The 15,516-nt window shown below is 41.1% G+C and overlaps 1 protein-coding gene across 1 annotated transcript in view; it reads right to left on the reverse strand.

Annotated features, from left to right (window-relative positions):
• CYTH4 (cytohesin 4) overlaps positions 1 to 15,516 on the reverse strand; it is a 138,714-nt gene that overhangs the window by 69,022 nt on the left and 54,176 nt on the right. The window contains exons 3-7 of the mRNA XM_073592477.1: positions 15,430 to 15,494; positions 15,283 to 15,349; positions 12,280 to 12,398; positions 9,249 to 9,329; positions 5,477 to 5,589 (exon numbers count right to left, since the gene is read on the reverse strand). Coding sequence (XP_073448578.1) covers positions 5,477 to 5,589; positions 9,249 to 9,329; positions 12,280 to 12,398; positions 15,283 to 15,349; positions 15,430 to 15,494 — 445 coding nt within the window. The remainder of the gene's footprint in view (positions 1 to 5,476; positions 5,590 to 9,248; positions 9,330 to 12,279; positions 12,399 to 15,282; positions 15,350 to 15,429; positions 15,495 to 15,516) is intronic.

Below are 15,516 nucleotides of genomic sequence, written 5' to 3' on the forward strand. Positions count from 1 at the left end.
TCCATAAGGAGCCATTAGGAGGGCTGTAGGAACTACTCCCTGAAACCTGTGCTGTATGACTTCCTTTCATTCACTGCTTCCTTCATCACCAATATTAAAATTTCTAGGCAGTGTTGAATCTGATTGGTGGCTGTTACAAACTTCTCAGTACAGGATCACACTGTGTTTTGTTTGTGTGTGGGCAGGAAAAGCACAGACCTATGGTCCAATAGAGAGTGCTGGGAGAGAGAAGTCATAATAGTGATCCTGCTGGAGGTAAGTGATGTCACCGTAGTCTGCCCTTTGGAGCAGCAAAAGAAAAGTCCTTTTTTTCTCTGCTCTATAAAACTCCAAAAAAAAAAAGGTCTGATATAACTCACTTGCTGGAGATAATTCAGCAGGGGGCTGAAAGGATGGGCGAGGCTAATGGGATGTAGCTCAATCAGCTCCATTAGCTGCATCAGTTCATGCAGGCAGAATAGAAGAATAGAAGTCTGCTGCAGGCAGTGAGAGCGGGTGATCACCATCATGATAGACAGTCTGTGCGGTCTGGAGCTGATGGGGGCATTGCTAGGCCAGTCAGTCAGTCAATGAGGTGTTTAGGAGTGGAATCTGGCCCTTCTGAGATCTTCTGTGGGCAGCACTTCTTCATTGTCTTTGCATGTTTTAGGGACCATGGTTGAACAATTATCTACCCCTTTCCTTTTACATCTGCCCCCATACATGCAAACCCTTTATTATGTTGTGCCTCATTAAATTGCTTTACAGTTATTGTCCCATACTTTGAGTCTTAATTTGCATAGGAACTCTGTTTTCAGCACAGATTCCTGTTCTGCACCTTCGCTTTTTCAGCACTCTTCCAAACCTTCTTCCTGCCCTTCAGGTACACAACCTTTAATTTTGCAAGTGACCTGGTTAGGGAAGCTGGTCCAGGCGCTCTTATGCAAAATTGGATTTGGCGTTTTGGTTGCTTCCAGTGCACCCGAACAGTCTACATCTATTCAGTTGTAAGTACGATGGGAGCTGTTTTGTCAATAGGTGCCTCCCAATGGGTTGGGCAGTTGTTCCTGGATTGTGTAGTAAAGGAGTGATCAGGCATATCAACCATCACCCATTATCTTGATTTTTTCCTAGGAGTCCCCTAGATTCTGACCTTTGTAGGCAGCTGTTGTGACATCTTAATTCAGTTTTTCCAAGTTTTGGAGTTCTACTTGTGGATGAGAAGACTGAAAGCCCTTGCACAGTGATTACTTTTCTTGAGATTGATTCAGTTTCTACTTTGCTGCAAACTAACTTGGCAGGCCTTTGGAGATTATTAATTTTGCTCTGGGAGCTAAAAAAAAATTACACTTTGTCAGGTTCAATTGCTTTTAGGAAATTAGAACTTTGCATAGGGTGTTGCCTGTAGGATGCACCTTTTGCAGATTATCCCTGGATAAAACTGTAATATCAGAGCCACATTACTTTATTTGTTTGAATTCTAGTCAGAAAACAGAATTATGCAATTCCCTGGGTGTTTTGATGGAAGATCTTATTGGCTGGCTTCTGTTTAGGCCAATTCTTAATTGGAACTGTACACAGATGCAGCTGGAGGGGAAGGTTTTGGAGCTTATTTTTCCAGTCGTTGGCAGAATGGGCAACACATTGGATGTCCTCCTATCTTATAAGGAATTGGGCCTTCTTATGCCCCGTACACACGGTCAGACTTTGTTCGGACATTCCGACAACAAAATCCTAGGATTTTTTCCGACGCATGTTGGCTCAAACTTGTCTTGCATACACACGGTCACACAAAGTTGTCGGAAAATCCGATCGTTCTAAACGCGGTGACGTAAAACACGTACGTCGGAACTATAAACGGGGCAGTGGCCAATAGCTTTCATCTCTTTATTTATTCTGAGCATGCGTGGCACTTTGTCCGTCGGATTTGTGTACACACAATCAGAATTTCCGACAACGGATTTTGTTGTCGGAAAATTTTATAGCCTGCTCTCAAACTTTGTGTGTCGGAAAATCCGATGGAAAATATCCGATGGAGCCTACACGTGGTCGGAATTTCCAACAACACGCTCCGATCGGACATTTTCCATCGGAAAATCCGACCGTGTGTACGGGGCATTAGACCTGTTCCATTTGTTGATATCTGTAGCACTGTGGCGTGCTGTGCTGTACTATGGAGGTCAGGAATAAAGCAATTTGTTTTTATTCTGATAACACTGCTGTGGTCTCAGTAATTAACTCCCTATTGCCATTCTTAATCCCAGTTGTGACTTTACTGCATCAGCTTGTTTTGTTATGTTTGAAATATAATGTATTATTTAGAGCTCACCATATCCCTGGTCAATTTAATGAAATAGCTGATTCTTTGTTACGCTTTCAGCGGTATCGATTTTGAGCCTTGGCTCCAGAGACGAGAGAGGAAGAGGACTTGTGTGAAGCCTGTTGTGGGAAATCATTTAGGTGCTTTGTGATAACTGATAAGATATTCACTTGCACCTAGTGCCTGGGCAGCTTACAGTAGGAATGTAATGTGATTCACTAGAGCAGGGGTTTTGAATTAAAATTCACAGAGGTCCAGTTAGTAAAATTTGCTTCCAACAGAGGGCCGAATTCCATGTTTGTGCTATGACTCAGATCCTTCACATCACAACCCCCTCTCCTCTTAGGTGTTCCCATCTCTGGGAAAATTGCTCATGTTCCCAAACTGCAGAGTAACATCCTGTACTTTAGCACATGCGCGTGCCAAACCGCATTGTCCTGTAGCACTATGCAGGGTCTTTCTCCTCATTTCTCATGGGTAGTGCAGCCCATTAAAATGAATGAACCAAGCTCCATATCACAGTTCTATCCTTACATCAGTGTCTGCAGTCCCCACTGCACATCACAGTTCCCTCTCCTTCACATTAAGATCCCACCTTCACAGCAGTGTGTCCTCAGCCCTCCTTTACATCCCCTCCCTACACCCCTTTCACAATAGTGTTCTCATACCCTCTTGACATCAACCCTCTCCAACAGTACTGTCCTTAGCCCCCCCCACATTACTGTCCTCAGCCCCCCCCCACATTACTGTCCTTAGCTCCCTCATTACAGTACTCAGCTCTCCCACATTACTGTCCTCGCCCCCCCCCACATTACTGTCCTTAACTCCCCCATTACAGTACTCAGCTCTCCCACATTACTGTCCTCGCCCCCCCCCCACATTACTGTCCTTAACTCCCCCATTACAGTACTCAGCTCTCCCACATTACTGTCCTCGCCCCCCCCCCACATTACTGTCCTCGCCCCCCCCCCACATTACTGTCCTCGCCCCCCCCCACATTACTGTCCTTAGCTCCCCCATTACAGTACTCAGCTCTCCCACATTACTGTCCTCGCCCCCCCCCCACATTACTGTCCTTGCCCCCCCACATTACTGTCCTCCCCCCCCCCACATTACTGTCCTTAGCTCCCCCATTACAGTACTCAGCTCTCCCACATTACTGTCCTCGCCCCCCCCCCCACATTACTGTCCTCGCCCCCCCCCCCCCACATTACTGTCCGTAGCTCCCCCATTACAGTACTCAGCTCTCCCACATTACTGTCCTCAGCCTTGGGCAGCTCCTGCCTCCCTCCAGAAGTGTCCTGCCTCCCGCTGTCGGCTCTGTGAGGATGACAGCAGCTACGGCTGGGATAAGAAAAGCCTCCTAAATGATGTGACTGCTGCAGTCAGGATGGGTGAATGGGTCCGGATCCGAACCACGGTCCCCCATTGAGTGATGCCTGGACTAGAGGGTGGCTATGTTCGTTCTCATTGCCCCACTCTATGTACTTTGTAGGGATGTAGTCACCCTCTTCTTGCTCTCTCCGAGATGGATTAGGGACTATGGGTTATGAACTATGGGATTTGTTGTATGCATAGAGCAGTACAGATAACCACAACTAGCGTGCACCACTTGTTCCAAATAAAATGGAAGTGAGGGGGAAAAGGAGAGGTTCAAAAGCTCACAAAGGACTTTACAAGGAGGCAGAAAAATACAGTGAAAATGATTTAATGTAAATTCAATTATAGGACCATTTAATGTCGTAGGGACTTTGCAATACAGTTATACCCATGCAGGGATCATAACTTTTGCTTAGTTTCAGAAGTTATCTTTCTTAAGCCTTGTACACACAATGAAAATATCGGACAAATGATTGTCCTTTTTTTTTTTTGCATGCTAGTCTCATTTTGAAAATGAAGAGGTTACTTAAGTTATGAAAATTCTCATAGGACAGAATACAACTTTGGAAGTGATGTAAAGTGTTGTATTGTATTGTAATGTATTCTGTAATTTCTGAGCAGGCATGGTCTTGGTCTTCCAATTTGTTTCAGCCGAATACTGTACTGATTAAACAAATATTGTACATTCTTCTATTGTACAAGAAAAATATTTGTCCCTTCGGATAATTTTGCATGAACTGTCATGATCGATTCTCTTGAAAGCTGTTTATTAACAATCAGATTATCTTATGATCATTTTGAAAGCAGATTTTTTATCCAATTTTCTGATCATGTGTACTAGGCTTTACCTTTTTCACATGGTTAAAAAAATCATGCCATGTGTCCATGCATCTCTTCTTCCTGAAGGTGGGAGCAGGGTTAGAGGACACTATGGAGACACACTGGGGTTGATGTACTAAATAGACTGTGCGCTTTCTATGTGCAGTTGCACATATTTTCCCTATAGCTTAGTGAATGCGGTGAAGCTTCACTTTGTAAAAAATTCTCAATCAGCTGCAAGGTTAATAAAAAAAGACAGCATTTTTGCTTGGACGATTGGATGATGGAAATCATTACTATGCACTGGGGAAAATGAGTGCAACTGCACTTTTATCTTTAGTAAATCCTCCCCACTGTGTGCCTGCATTCCATATTCTTTTCAACCTGAGGCAAGATGCAGGCTGTACTTGGGGGGGGGGTGTGATTGTGGTTGGTTGGGGGAGGTGGCTGAACAAACGACCCAGTGCAGGCATGCTGTGTGTCTGCACAGTGTCCTGTAACTCTGAATGGCCAGCCAAAAAACTCACCACATTAACACAGATCAGCTTCTGTGCTTTATGTGGGTGGTCAATTAAGAACAAGGAATATTAGTGACTGGCAGGATCAACCAGGTACTTCAGATGGAAGAAGTACATGAAAATGACAGAGACTATGATATCTAAAATACACATATGTATTGATTGTATATACTGTATATATATATTACAGTATTTTAAAGGTGTAGTTTTTACAATCCACTGCACTAAAGTAAAATGCACTTTTTTTCCAGTCTCTTGCACATGAACCAAGACTAATAGTCATTACAATAACAGTAGACAGTATTATCCCATTGAATGTTTAAATCGTCACTTTTCTGTGAATTCCTATATTTATACAGTATACTCTGAAGTTAATGTTAGTAGTTTATATACTGTCAAATATTTTGCTGATATTTTGAAACTAAATTGTTTGATGTGCTGATAGGATACTTGTGATTACCTGTAGACTGTAAGGTCCCTGGGTTACACTGGCAGTAATGAGCTGAGAATGCCTCCATTATTCGATCAATTTTCTGAGCCTCTCCGGGCAGCCTGAAACTTCCCAGGAATCTTCTATGAATAATATAAAGGAGGAAAGTTAGTTGAAATTGTTGATTACTTTACTTTAACAGTTTATTGCTAAGCATTAAAAAAAAAAAATCAGTTAAGATACCAATATACCAATAGGAATTAAAGAAAAATCTACTGTGTTAAAAAGGACTATTCTTTTTTCTTTTGAAAGATTTTTTTTTTTTTTTTGTAGCTGATGCCTTTACATATACAGTATACCAGATAATACATCTCATTTATTTTTCCATTTTGACTGCACCCATTTTATCTTTGTAGTTGTTTTAAATTTTTAAATTCTCCTCCGTGTTCTTGCATGTGCAAACATTTTGTCGTTGGTAGTTAATACGCTGACAATATTTTTACTGATTAAGTAGTGTGTGTGACTGTAAACTTGAGCTGTTGAGCTCTGTAAACAATAAGCTTTCCAATAGAAAAGCTAAAGTCAGTGAGGAAGAGGCTGCACATGAAAACAGAAAACATTCATACACAATATTTCAAGTTTACCTGATTTTTGTGTAGTCCTGGCCATATTTAGAAAAAAAATGCACACAAAACCATTGTATGTTTCCTTTAGTGTCCAAAACAGGCAAAAATATATATTTTTTACTGTTTCTATTATTGACTTTTATCCAATTAAGGGCATCCATGCACAGCATATTGTTTTCTTGGTAAATAACTTAAACTGTGTCTATACCATAACTGCAGCACCATCCCATCTATCACTATACTTAATTTGGGCATTTGATTTGGACTTTTTCTTTTGCAGAGGTGACTTTTTTGCCTTAAAGAAAACCTGTGCTTTGCTCATATGGAAAAAAGCAACATGTTCATCTTAATGCAGTCCTTTTTACCAGCACAGGCCAGTTTCTCTTCTCTCCCACTGCAATGTTCAGCCACTGGGATCAAAAACAAGGCCATAAAAAAACAAGAAAAATAGCCCAGGGACTTTAAATGAGGTGAGAGAGGTTTAGCCAATGTCCACAGCGAACACTGAGACAAAATCAATTTATTCATTTCAAAATGTTATGTAACGGAGCGGTAAAAACAATGATTGTGAGTTACCAGGCATAATAGCCAATGTATACAACACAGATGAACGTAAATATACAAAGATTTATTACAAATGTTATACATCAATGAGCAACAATAAAACTTGAAAGTTGCTGGGTCAGTAAATACACATACAGAATAAGAAGATAAAGTGTACATACATGTGGACAGGGAAGTATGTGAACATAATGCAGACATCAATAATACCCAGCATGTACCGGCATAAAACAAGCATCAATAAAGCCCTATGCATTTCGCGAGACCCTGCTCGCTTCTTCAGGGGCGGATGCATGAATGTTGTATCGAAGTCTGAGATAAAACGCTGGATATCAAGATGGCAGCAGTGTAATGCATCCAGCTCGGGAGCTGAGGAGGCGGAACCAAACAAAGGCCACACTAGGGGAACATCCGGGGGATCAGCACGGTCTGGATAGGGGTATTTCTCACTGCGGTTTCCACTTAGCCCCTTAAAATTGTGTCTGGAAAATGTCTCAATGGAGTGAAAAACATCCAATGGTTGTCAGTTTGTTCTTAGAGATGTGACCGCTCTATCCAATCGTCAAGTTGTGAATCAGAATCCCAGCCGTGCTGAACGTCCAGATATACCCACAAGAGCCCGAAGGCTACGCCCCCAGCGTCATGTACGGGCGGTGACGCATGGGCGTTCAAAAGACATCCACCATCAAAAGGGGGTGCCCAGATGCAAATTGGCTATTATGCCTGGTAACTCACAATCATTGTTGTTACCGCTCCGTTACATAACATTTTGAAATGAATAAATTGATTTTGTCTCAGTGTTCGCTGTGGACATTGGCTAAACCTCTCTCACCTCATTTAAAGTGCCAGGGCTATTTTTCTTGTTTTTTTGTGCACTATTAGGGATGGAGGTGTCAGAGGGGTCACACCAGATCTTAATCTTCCTTTTTTTGGAAAAGCAAGGCCATGGGCATTAGTCATCAGTGTCGTAAGCTTACATAGGGCTATCAATGTAACATGGCTAACTGGACCAATGTTATCACATTTAGTAAGTCACATGCCCTTCCATACCTGTAAGCAGTGGCGGCCCATCCATTAGGGGCTCAGGGGCGCCCCCCCAATCCATGCGTCGGCCCCCTAATCTACATGCGGAGCACTGGACGAACGGATTCCAATGGGGTTTTTTTTTTAGAAGCACATGATTAGAGCCACAGGCTCTAATAGGCTTCAAAAAAAAGGTGGGCTCGGCGCGCAGAGCACTGGTCCCAAGCCCACCCAGTTGTGTGACAATAGCGAATGAATATTAGCTATTTTCTTCCTGATTCTCCTCCCGGCCAATCAGGAAGCGGGTCCTGAGACCCGTCACCTGATTGGCTGAGAGGAGTAGCGATCCTATTGGCCACTGAGGAGGAGGAGGGAGGATACACAGGGGAAGCCACTGTGAAGCACCAGGAGGAGAAGACGCCGCCCATGCCCGCCACCCATGTCCGCCGCCCAGGGGAAGCTCTGCCCACGACCTAGATGGGGTAAGTGCAGGGCTGGCTAGCAACTGACCGACTGGAGGGTTGCCTGTGAACCAACCGTTTGCCCCCCCCAAAAAAAAATATACCACCAGTCGCCACTGCCTGTAAGTAATTGCTATTTTCTTTTACTCTGGCCAAGAGATTTGCTTTAAAGTGGAAGAAAGCCCTAGTTAAAACTATTCTTACAAATGTTTCTTGCCCTCTCCTCCTACATATTCTGCCTACCTTATATAAAAAAGATCTGTGTACTTACTTGTTTTCAATCCTCTCTGGTCCAGTCACATGGTCCTGCAGCTCTGTGTAAGGTAGCTCTCGACAACTACTGTGAATTGCAGGAGCCGTGACATCACCCATAGGTTCCCATGGCCCAGCCGTTGTTGGCGCTCCCTCCTCTCCCCTGCAGCAGCCGCTCACTGACACAGGAAAACCAGAGCTGTGGGATCACATGACTGGGCCACAGCAGATTGAAAATAGGTAAGTATAACGTTTTTTCTTTTTTACGGGCTAGGCAAGATAGATGGGGTAGGGCATTTTCAAGAATAGTTATAGTTAGGCTCTTCTTTAAGCATCAAACATAATCAAAAGACTTAACCTTTAAATATTTTCAGTACATTAGATGTGTGTCTAAATTTCCTGTGCAATGTTTGAATGAACTTTCCTAATTAAAAAATAAAAAGGTTATCACTGGACTTTTTAAAGTGTAGGCCCGGGCATTACCCAAAACTCCCTCTCCACCTCTAGAGCATGTTCAATGACAAGGCTAGTTGGGATTTCAGTGCAGAAAAGCCTCTGTATTAACTCCCCTGTATATTATGGAAATGAGGAAAGGGTGAGGTGTTTTGTAGTCAAGCACAAGCAAACTGGGCAGAGAATAAGGATTTCTTGCAGTTCAACAGCTATTTTTTGCTAATTTTTTTGCACAGCAATTTTTTAAATATTTTGTTTATTTTTATTTTTATTATTCAATCACGGGAAATGGGCAAGTTTTTTAAAATTAGCTCTGACATAAACTTTAATAAACATGTTTCTTCATAATCCACTATCAGATCCTGAGCTCAGACTATATATTATGACAGACAGCAAGACACTTTATACCTGTGACATATTTCTCACCTCAGAGCCTCCACTAATCCGAGTTGGTTAAGGTCATGGCATCTCACAAATGCCTGTAAAACCTGAATATTTAGAGAATCCCTGGAGAGATAGAACAAAAGAGAGAATTGTGAGGAAGGAAATGGGATGGGGGGTGTACGAGAGGAAAAATAAGAGTAAGAGGAAAAAATACACAATGGCACATCTAAAAAACTGTGTTTTCACAGGACAGACGCTCTGTCATATATCTTTAAAAGCGATTACAGGAAGTTCCTTTTCTTTTATTATATTATTACAGCAGTATAAAAATATAATATTGTATTGTGAATTATGTCAGATGCACAAAGGGTCAGTCAAATAAGTTAGACAATTTGCATAAGACTTGTTACAGTAATTCCTGTAATCAGTTAGTACATCAAAATAACTTTCCATTTATAAACAAAGATAAACTGAACACTATATTTTTTTAGATATACACAATATTTTTTTTAACACAGCACCTACATACACTTATGGGACAGTGCAGTGGCTTAGCAGTTAAACTATCATAAAGCCAGGAACTCGGTGCTGCTATCAAAAATAGCGATCTAACTTTGGTAGGTATCATCCCCCCAAGATCATAAAGAGCATTAGCAGTTAGCACTTTAACTTTAGCATGGTGATTTTCTGTCCAGATACTTTATTTAATTTCAAAGAAGAAAAATGCTGTAAACTACATTTGAAAGATCTAATGGAATGAGTCTGTGAAAGACATGAGAAGGCAAAGGATTAGGTTTAGACCCATGGTCTCCAAACTGTGGTCCAGAGGCCAGATGAAGTCCTTAGTCATCTTTATCGGGCCCTCGGGGCACCATTCCTCCAACTGTCACCAATGATGGGGTACGATTCCTCCTATTTACATCATCAATGGGGCACTATTCCTCCCACTTATACCAACAATGGGGGGCACTATTCCTCCCACTAAAGCCAACAATAGGCATTGTTTACTCCTATTGATGCCAGGGCATTTTTATTCCCACTGGCCACAGTCTGGCCCCTCTAAAGTCTGAAGTACAGTAAACTGGTCCTTTGTTTAGAATGTTTAGAGACCCCTGGTTTAGACCCTCAGCATCCACCCATAACGTTATCAGTTTTGGATGGAACTGGTCCTTTGTTTAGAATGTTTAGAGACCCCTGGTTTAGACCCTCAGCATCCACCCATAACGTTATCAGTTTTGGATGGATATACTCCAATAAAGAGTTTAGGAAGTAAGGCCGGCCATAAACTGAGCAAATTTCTTTCCTGCAGGTTGCAGGAAAGAAATTCACTGGATTCCCCCATCAACACAAACAGTGTTGACAAGGGAATCCCTCCTGCCTAGCCATTGTGTTTCACCCACCCCCTGCCGGGGAGAGGACAATGATTATTGCTAGCAGCTATAACAGCCGCTTGCAATAATCGCATGGAAAATCCAGCAGGCTGGTTGTACCTACGTTGATCGATTGATCAACTTGTGTACATTCAGCCTGCCCATACATCTTTAAATCCTGTCCGGCTCTTGCTGAACCAGCTGAGATTTAAACCATTTATGGCTGGCTTAGGGGTCAAGGAATAAGCATGTTGCTTTTTATTGTTTCCCACTTGCAGAAGAATTGTATAGAGATGCAGTGTGTACCAGATGGTTTATTCCATTTTTCTCTGTATGAGTGTTTATGTGTGGTCAAAAAGAATACGTGTTTGTTGTTTTTATGCTCTACATGATTCTCTGAAAAAAGGATACAAGAAGGAGAACCTAATTTGTTCCAGCATTATTATTTGCTTAAGATGTTCTACTATTAACAAATAAAAGCCCAACTCTGGGCTCCTGGATTCCCTCCCCCTCAGTGTGTATCTCTTGCTGTTCTTTTAGGTACTTTCCATTCCCATATGACTTTATTTACCTTTTCTCTGGTTCTGGGTATTGGTCAGGAATGCAGAGAGCACTGCTCTCTACACAATTACACTGTGTGTCCAAGCACTGTAGTGAAACCTCTTCAGGGAGCAAGTCTATGATGCCATGCACTCACAGTATGTGCTCAGTATTCTGGATTGAATGGGGCAAGCTGTCATTCAGCCAGGAAGACTGAGGACATCTAGTGGTGAAAAACAATTATTGGGGGCAGGACTGGAAAGGCGATAAGTATTGCAGGGAGACTAGTTAAAAAGAAATCTGTGTTTATTTAAGCTCAGGAGGAATTATATACTATTTCTGCTATTTTTACTTCTAATAAAATAAAAATGTAATCTCCCCTTACATCTGATTGAGAGTTGAAATGAACACAGGTTGTCTTTTTTTGTAAAATGAATTCACTAGCAAATTATTCTCTGCTTCATCATTATCTTAAAGTGGTAAAGCCAACAAGCTAAGAGCATTATTTATTTATTTATAATTGTTTGTTTTTTGTTTTTTTTTGCTGCTGTGATTCGAGTTCCTGTTAGAGGGTAGCTACATTTGTTCTCCGTGGTCCCACTCTGCTTAGGAACGTAGCCATTCCCTCTTGCTTGCTCCTGAAATGGACTGTGGACTATGGACTATGGAGTATGCGATTCGGCGTGTGCATAGAGCAATTTACATGTCCACAACAAATGTGCACTGCTCATTCAAATCAAACAGCAATGAGAGGTAAAAGGAGCATCTCTAGGGCTCACAAAGGACATTACAAGGAGGCATACAAACACAGTAAGAGACAATTTTGTGAAAAACAGATTACAGAGCCATTAAATAGTGGATGTGCATGGAATATTTTTGGGGAATAAGGATATTATGTAGTGTCACTTTAGGTGAAAAATCAATGTTCACAATTTCTCCCAATATGACAGTTATTTTATTCAATTTTTTTTAAATCAGAACAAGTGTGAGTCAATCTTGAAAATGGGAGGTGGCACATAAATAGGTCATTTATCTACAGGTAAATCTAAAACTGATTTGCTACAGATAAACAGCACAATAAGGGCATGTCAAGTCCATTACTTATAATGACAAAATCTTCAGTGTATGTAAATCATATTATTTTCATTGTCTTCATTTCTCACCTTTGACCAAGGTACTCCCCAATTGCAGTCTTGCTAAGTCCTGCGCCTTTATATAGGAAGCTGGCAATATGTTCCGCGTCTCTTTCCAGAAATTTCCTGCTGATCAGCAACTGAATTCCCTGAATTATCAATTGATTAACGAAAGAAATAATTATTACCATACTATACAAAGAACTAAAAACATATTCCATGGGAGTTTAAATGAGGTACAACATTTGCGTAAAATGATTTATTAAGCAATAGATGAAAATATTTTACATGCAGTACCATACTATGACATTATGCAAATACTTTATGATACCAATAATATCTAAAGCTGCTTAAACGAGAACTCCAGAAAAAAAATACAACATTCTGTAGCAAATATACAAAAATAATAGCTGTTTAAGGCGTATGTACAATTATTTATTTTTTATTCTCCTTAAAGTAAGGGGAATTTGCCTCGTCTACTGTGCTCTGAACAACAATGGTGGTCAACTTTCTTGATACATGGGACATTAAATGCATGCTTCCCCAGCAAAGCCCTGTAGTGAAGATTTCTACAGAATCCAGCAGCCTGCACATTGTGGGACATCAGGGGCACCAGGCGCTATAGGCACGGAATTTTGTTCTAAGTGCTCCTCCTCGGAACATGCCACATAAAAATATACCTGCTTATGCTTAGCAGAATCAGTGTGACCTTCATTTGCTCAGAAAATCTGAATGTTGAAGGATATACAATCTCTTAAGGCTATGATTGCTGCTAAACAAAGAATCAAGGATCCCTGTTTTGGGTGGTTTGAAATGGATACACTTCCATCATTGTAGAAGTAAATCATACATTGCACAAGACTTTTTGCTTATGCTTGCTTAATCTAAACAACTTTAGCCTTGACAATGACTTCATCGCCATCCTTTCACTGAAAAGTAGACATTGCCCCAGGGCACAATCAGAAAAAGCAGAAGCTTTTACCACAATTAGTGCTACGAAAAAATGCAAAGCAGTGTGCTACTTTGTGCTGGAATTAAAGCAGAAAGAAAACAACCACGGTTTGCATTTACATATGGATACAGCATAATGATGATAACAAGAGTTTATGTGGTTTACTTAAATAATGGCCAAACTCTGGGAAAGGATGAGTTACATCAGATGGGGATTATATGTTTTAAGTTTAGCTCTTTAGATATGTACGGCTATGAGGTATGTGGTCTAAACTGAGCAACTGGTAAAATTGCATCTAGCAATGAGAATTTGTGGAATCTAGTATGTAAATTATAAGGAATTTAAGAAGAATTAAAAATAAAAATTTTTAGGGATGTGGAGTGTTCATTGTCTGGGTTTTCAGAAAAAAAAAAAACCATAAGTAATGAAAGATTTTTAGAACACTGCGACTCTCTCTAGCATTTCATTTTATATCAATATTTGTTGGCAGTTATAAAAACGTGCCCCATGGCATTCATAATGTAATGTTCCATCAAAAAACAATACTTTTATTTGATAAGGAACATGAAAACATGAGGTGCAGTGGTCACCAGGGGTGGACTGACAACTCATGGGGCCCCCGGGCAATAGTAGATTATGGGGCCCCCGGGCAATAGGAGAAGATTATGGGGCCCCCGGGCAATATGAGATTATGGGGCCCCCAGGCAATAGGAGATTATGGGGCCCCCAGGCAATAGATTATGGGGCCACACAGTATACACACACACACATACAGTATAAACACACAGACACACAATATTCACACACAGTATACACACACAGAATACACACACACACACTGAAAAGGTACTGGAGAGGCGGGGAAGTTATAATCTTGGGATTTAAAAAAAAAAAAACACAGATTTTTACATACTGTCCCTGGTTTTATTGAGGCTGGCAACCCTGATGGGGCCCCTTAGTGGCATGGGGCCCTCGGGCAGTGCCTGAGGGCCGAATGGTCAGTCCGCCCCTGGTGGTCACAGTTATGACCATTATGACACTATGGGGGTTATTTACTAAAGGCAAATCCACTTTGCACTACAAGTGCACGTTGAAAGTGTACTGGAAGTGCACTTGGAAGTAAAGTCACTATAGATCCTAGGGGTACATGCAAGGAAAATAAAAAACAGCATTTTAGCTTGCACATGATTGGATGATAAAATCCGCAGAGCTTCACCTCATTTCAGAGCTTCCCCTCAGATCTACAGCAATCTACAGCGACTGCACTTACACTTTCAGTGCACTTGTAGTGCAAAGTGGATTTGCCTTTAGTAAATCAACCCCTATGTCCAAAGGGTATTGCTCTGGTATAGTCTTCCAGTTCCTTTCCCCCCGCCCCATCCCCTAGTATTGATAACCTAAAGTGACTCTTTCATGAGATAAGTATGGAGCTGCCATTGCTGGCCTCCTTTTGGAAATTCTAATTTGCTGGCTGTGTCTGACATAAGCACATTTGAATCATAGACCTGAAATATTCATATTTCTATATCTGTTTTAGGTCAGGAGCTCAGAAAGCACTGAAGCAAAAGCATCAGGCTGAAGGCCAGAGAACTAGCATGTTCAAAAGGATTGTTTAGCAATGACACTATCAATCACCATTGACACTCATATAGTAAATGAAAGGCTTTAACTTTGTGATACGTAAAATGGACTGTCTTTAAATAGAGATTCACACACAGGTAAGGACTAGAAGGACAGTGGATGAGCTGGTAGGGCTTCAATCACCTGCTGGCCTCTTACAACTTTCAAGGATTCCAATGAGGTGGTATGCATCAGAGATGCTCTCTCCTGTGCTCTTACAAACGCTTTGGCCAACCTCTGCTTGGTCTCCTTCCAGCCTAATAGCTCATTTCAACATAATATGTCATATGGTGGGGTAAAAACACATTGCCAAACATCAATACTTGCAAAATGTATCTGACTATAGCAATCTGGTGTTTTGGGTTTACAAAGTATTTCATTACAAAAAATAATCAGAAGGCAATACACAATGTAGATCTACTATAAACTATCAAGTCAAGTGTCCTATTTCTTTCACTCACTTTCTCTGGATCCATGTTAAATTTCCTGTTAGCACTGAGCAATTCATTCTCCCTCTGTGTTTTACGACTGAAAAATGAAAGCAGATGTTAATAATCTGTAAATATACTACAGATATAATCAAATTCAACTTAGTAATGCCTACTCACCTTATTTCCAGACGTTCAAAATCGTCTATTTCTGCCACTATTTCCGTTATTTCATTTTGTAAGTTCTGCAAGCAAGGTCAAGAAAGA

This window comes from Aquarana catesbeiana, linkage group LG07 (genome assembly GCF_042186555.1).
Source record: "Aquarana catesbeiana isolate 2022-GZ linkage group LG07, ASM4218655v1, whole genome shotgun sequence".
In the NCBI taxonomy this organism is placed as follows: domain Eukaryota; kingdom Metazoa; phylum Chordata; class Amphibia; order Anura; family Ranidae; genus Aquarana; species Aquarana catesbeiana.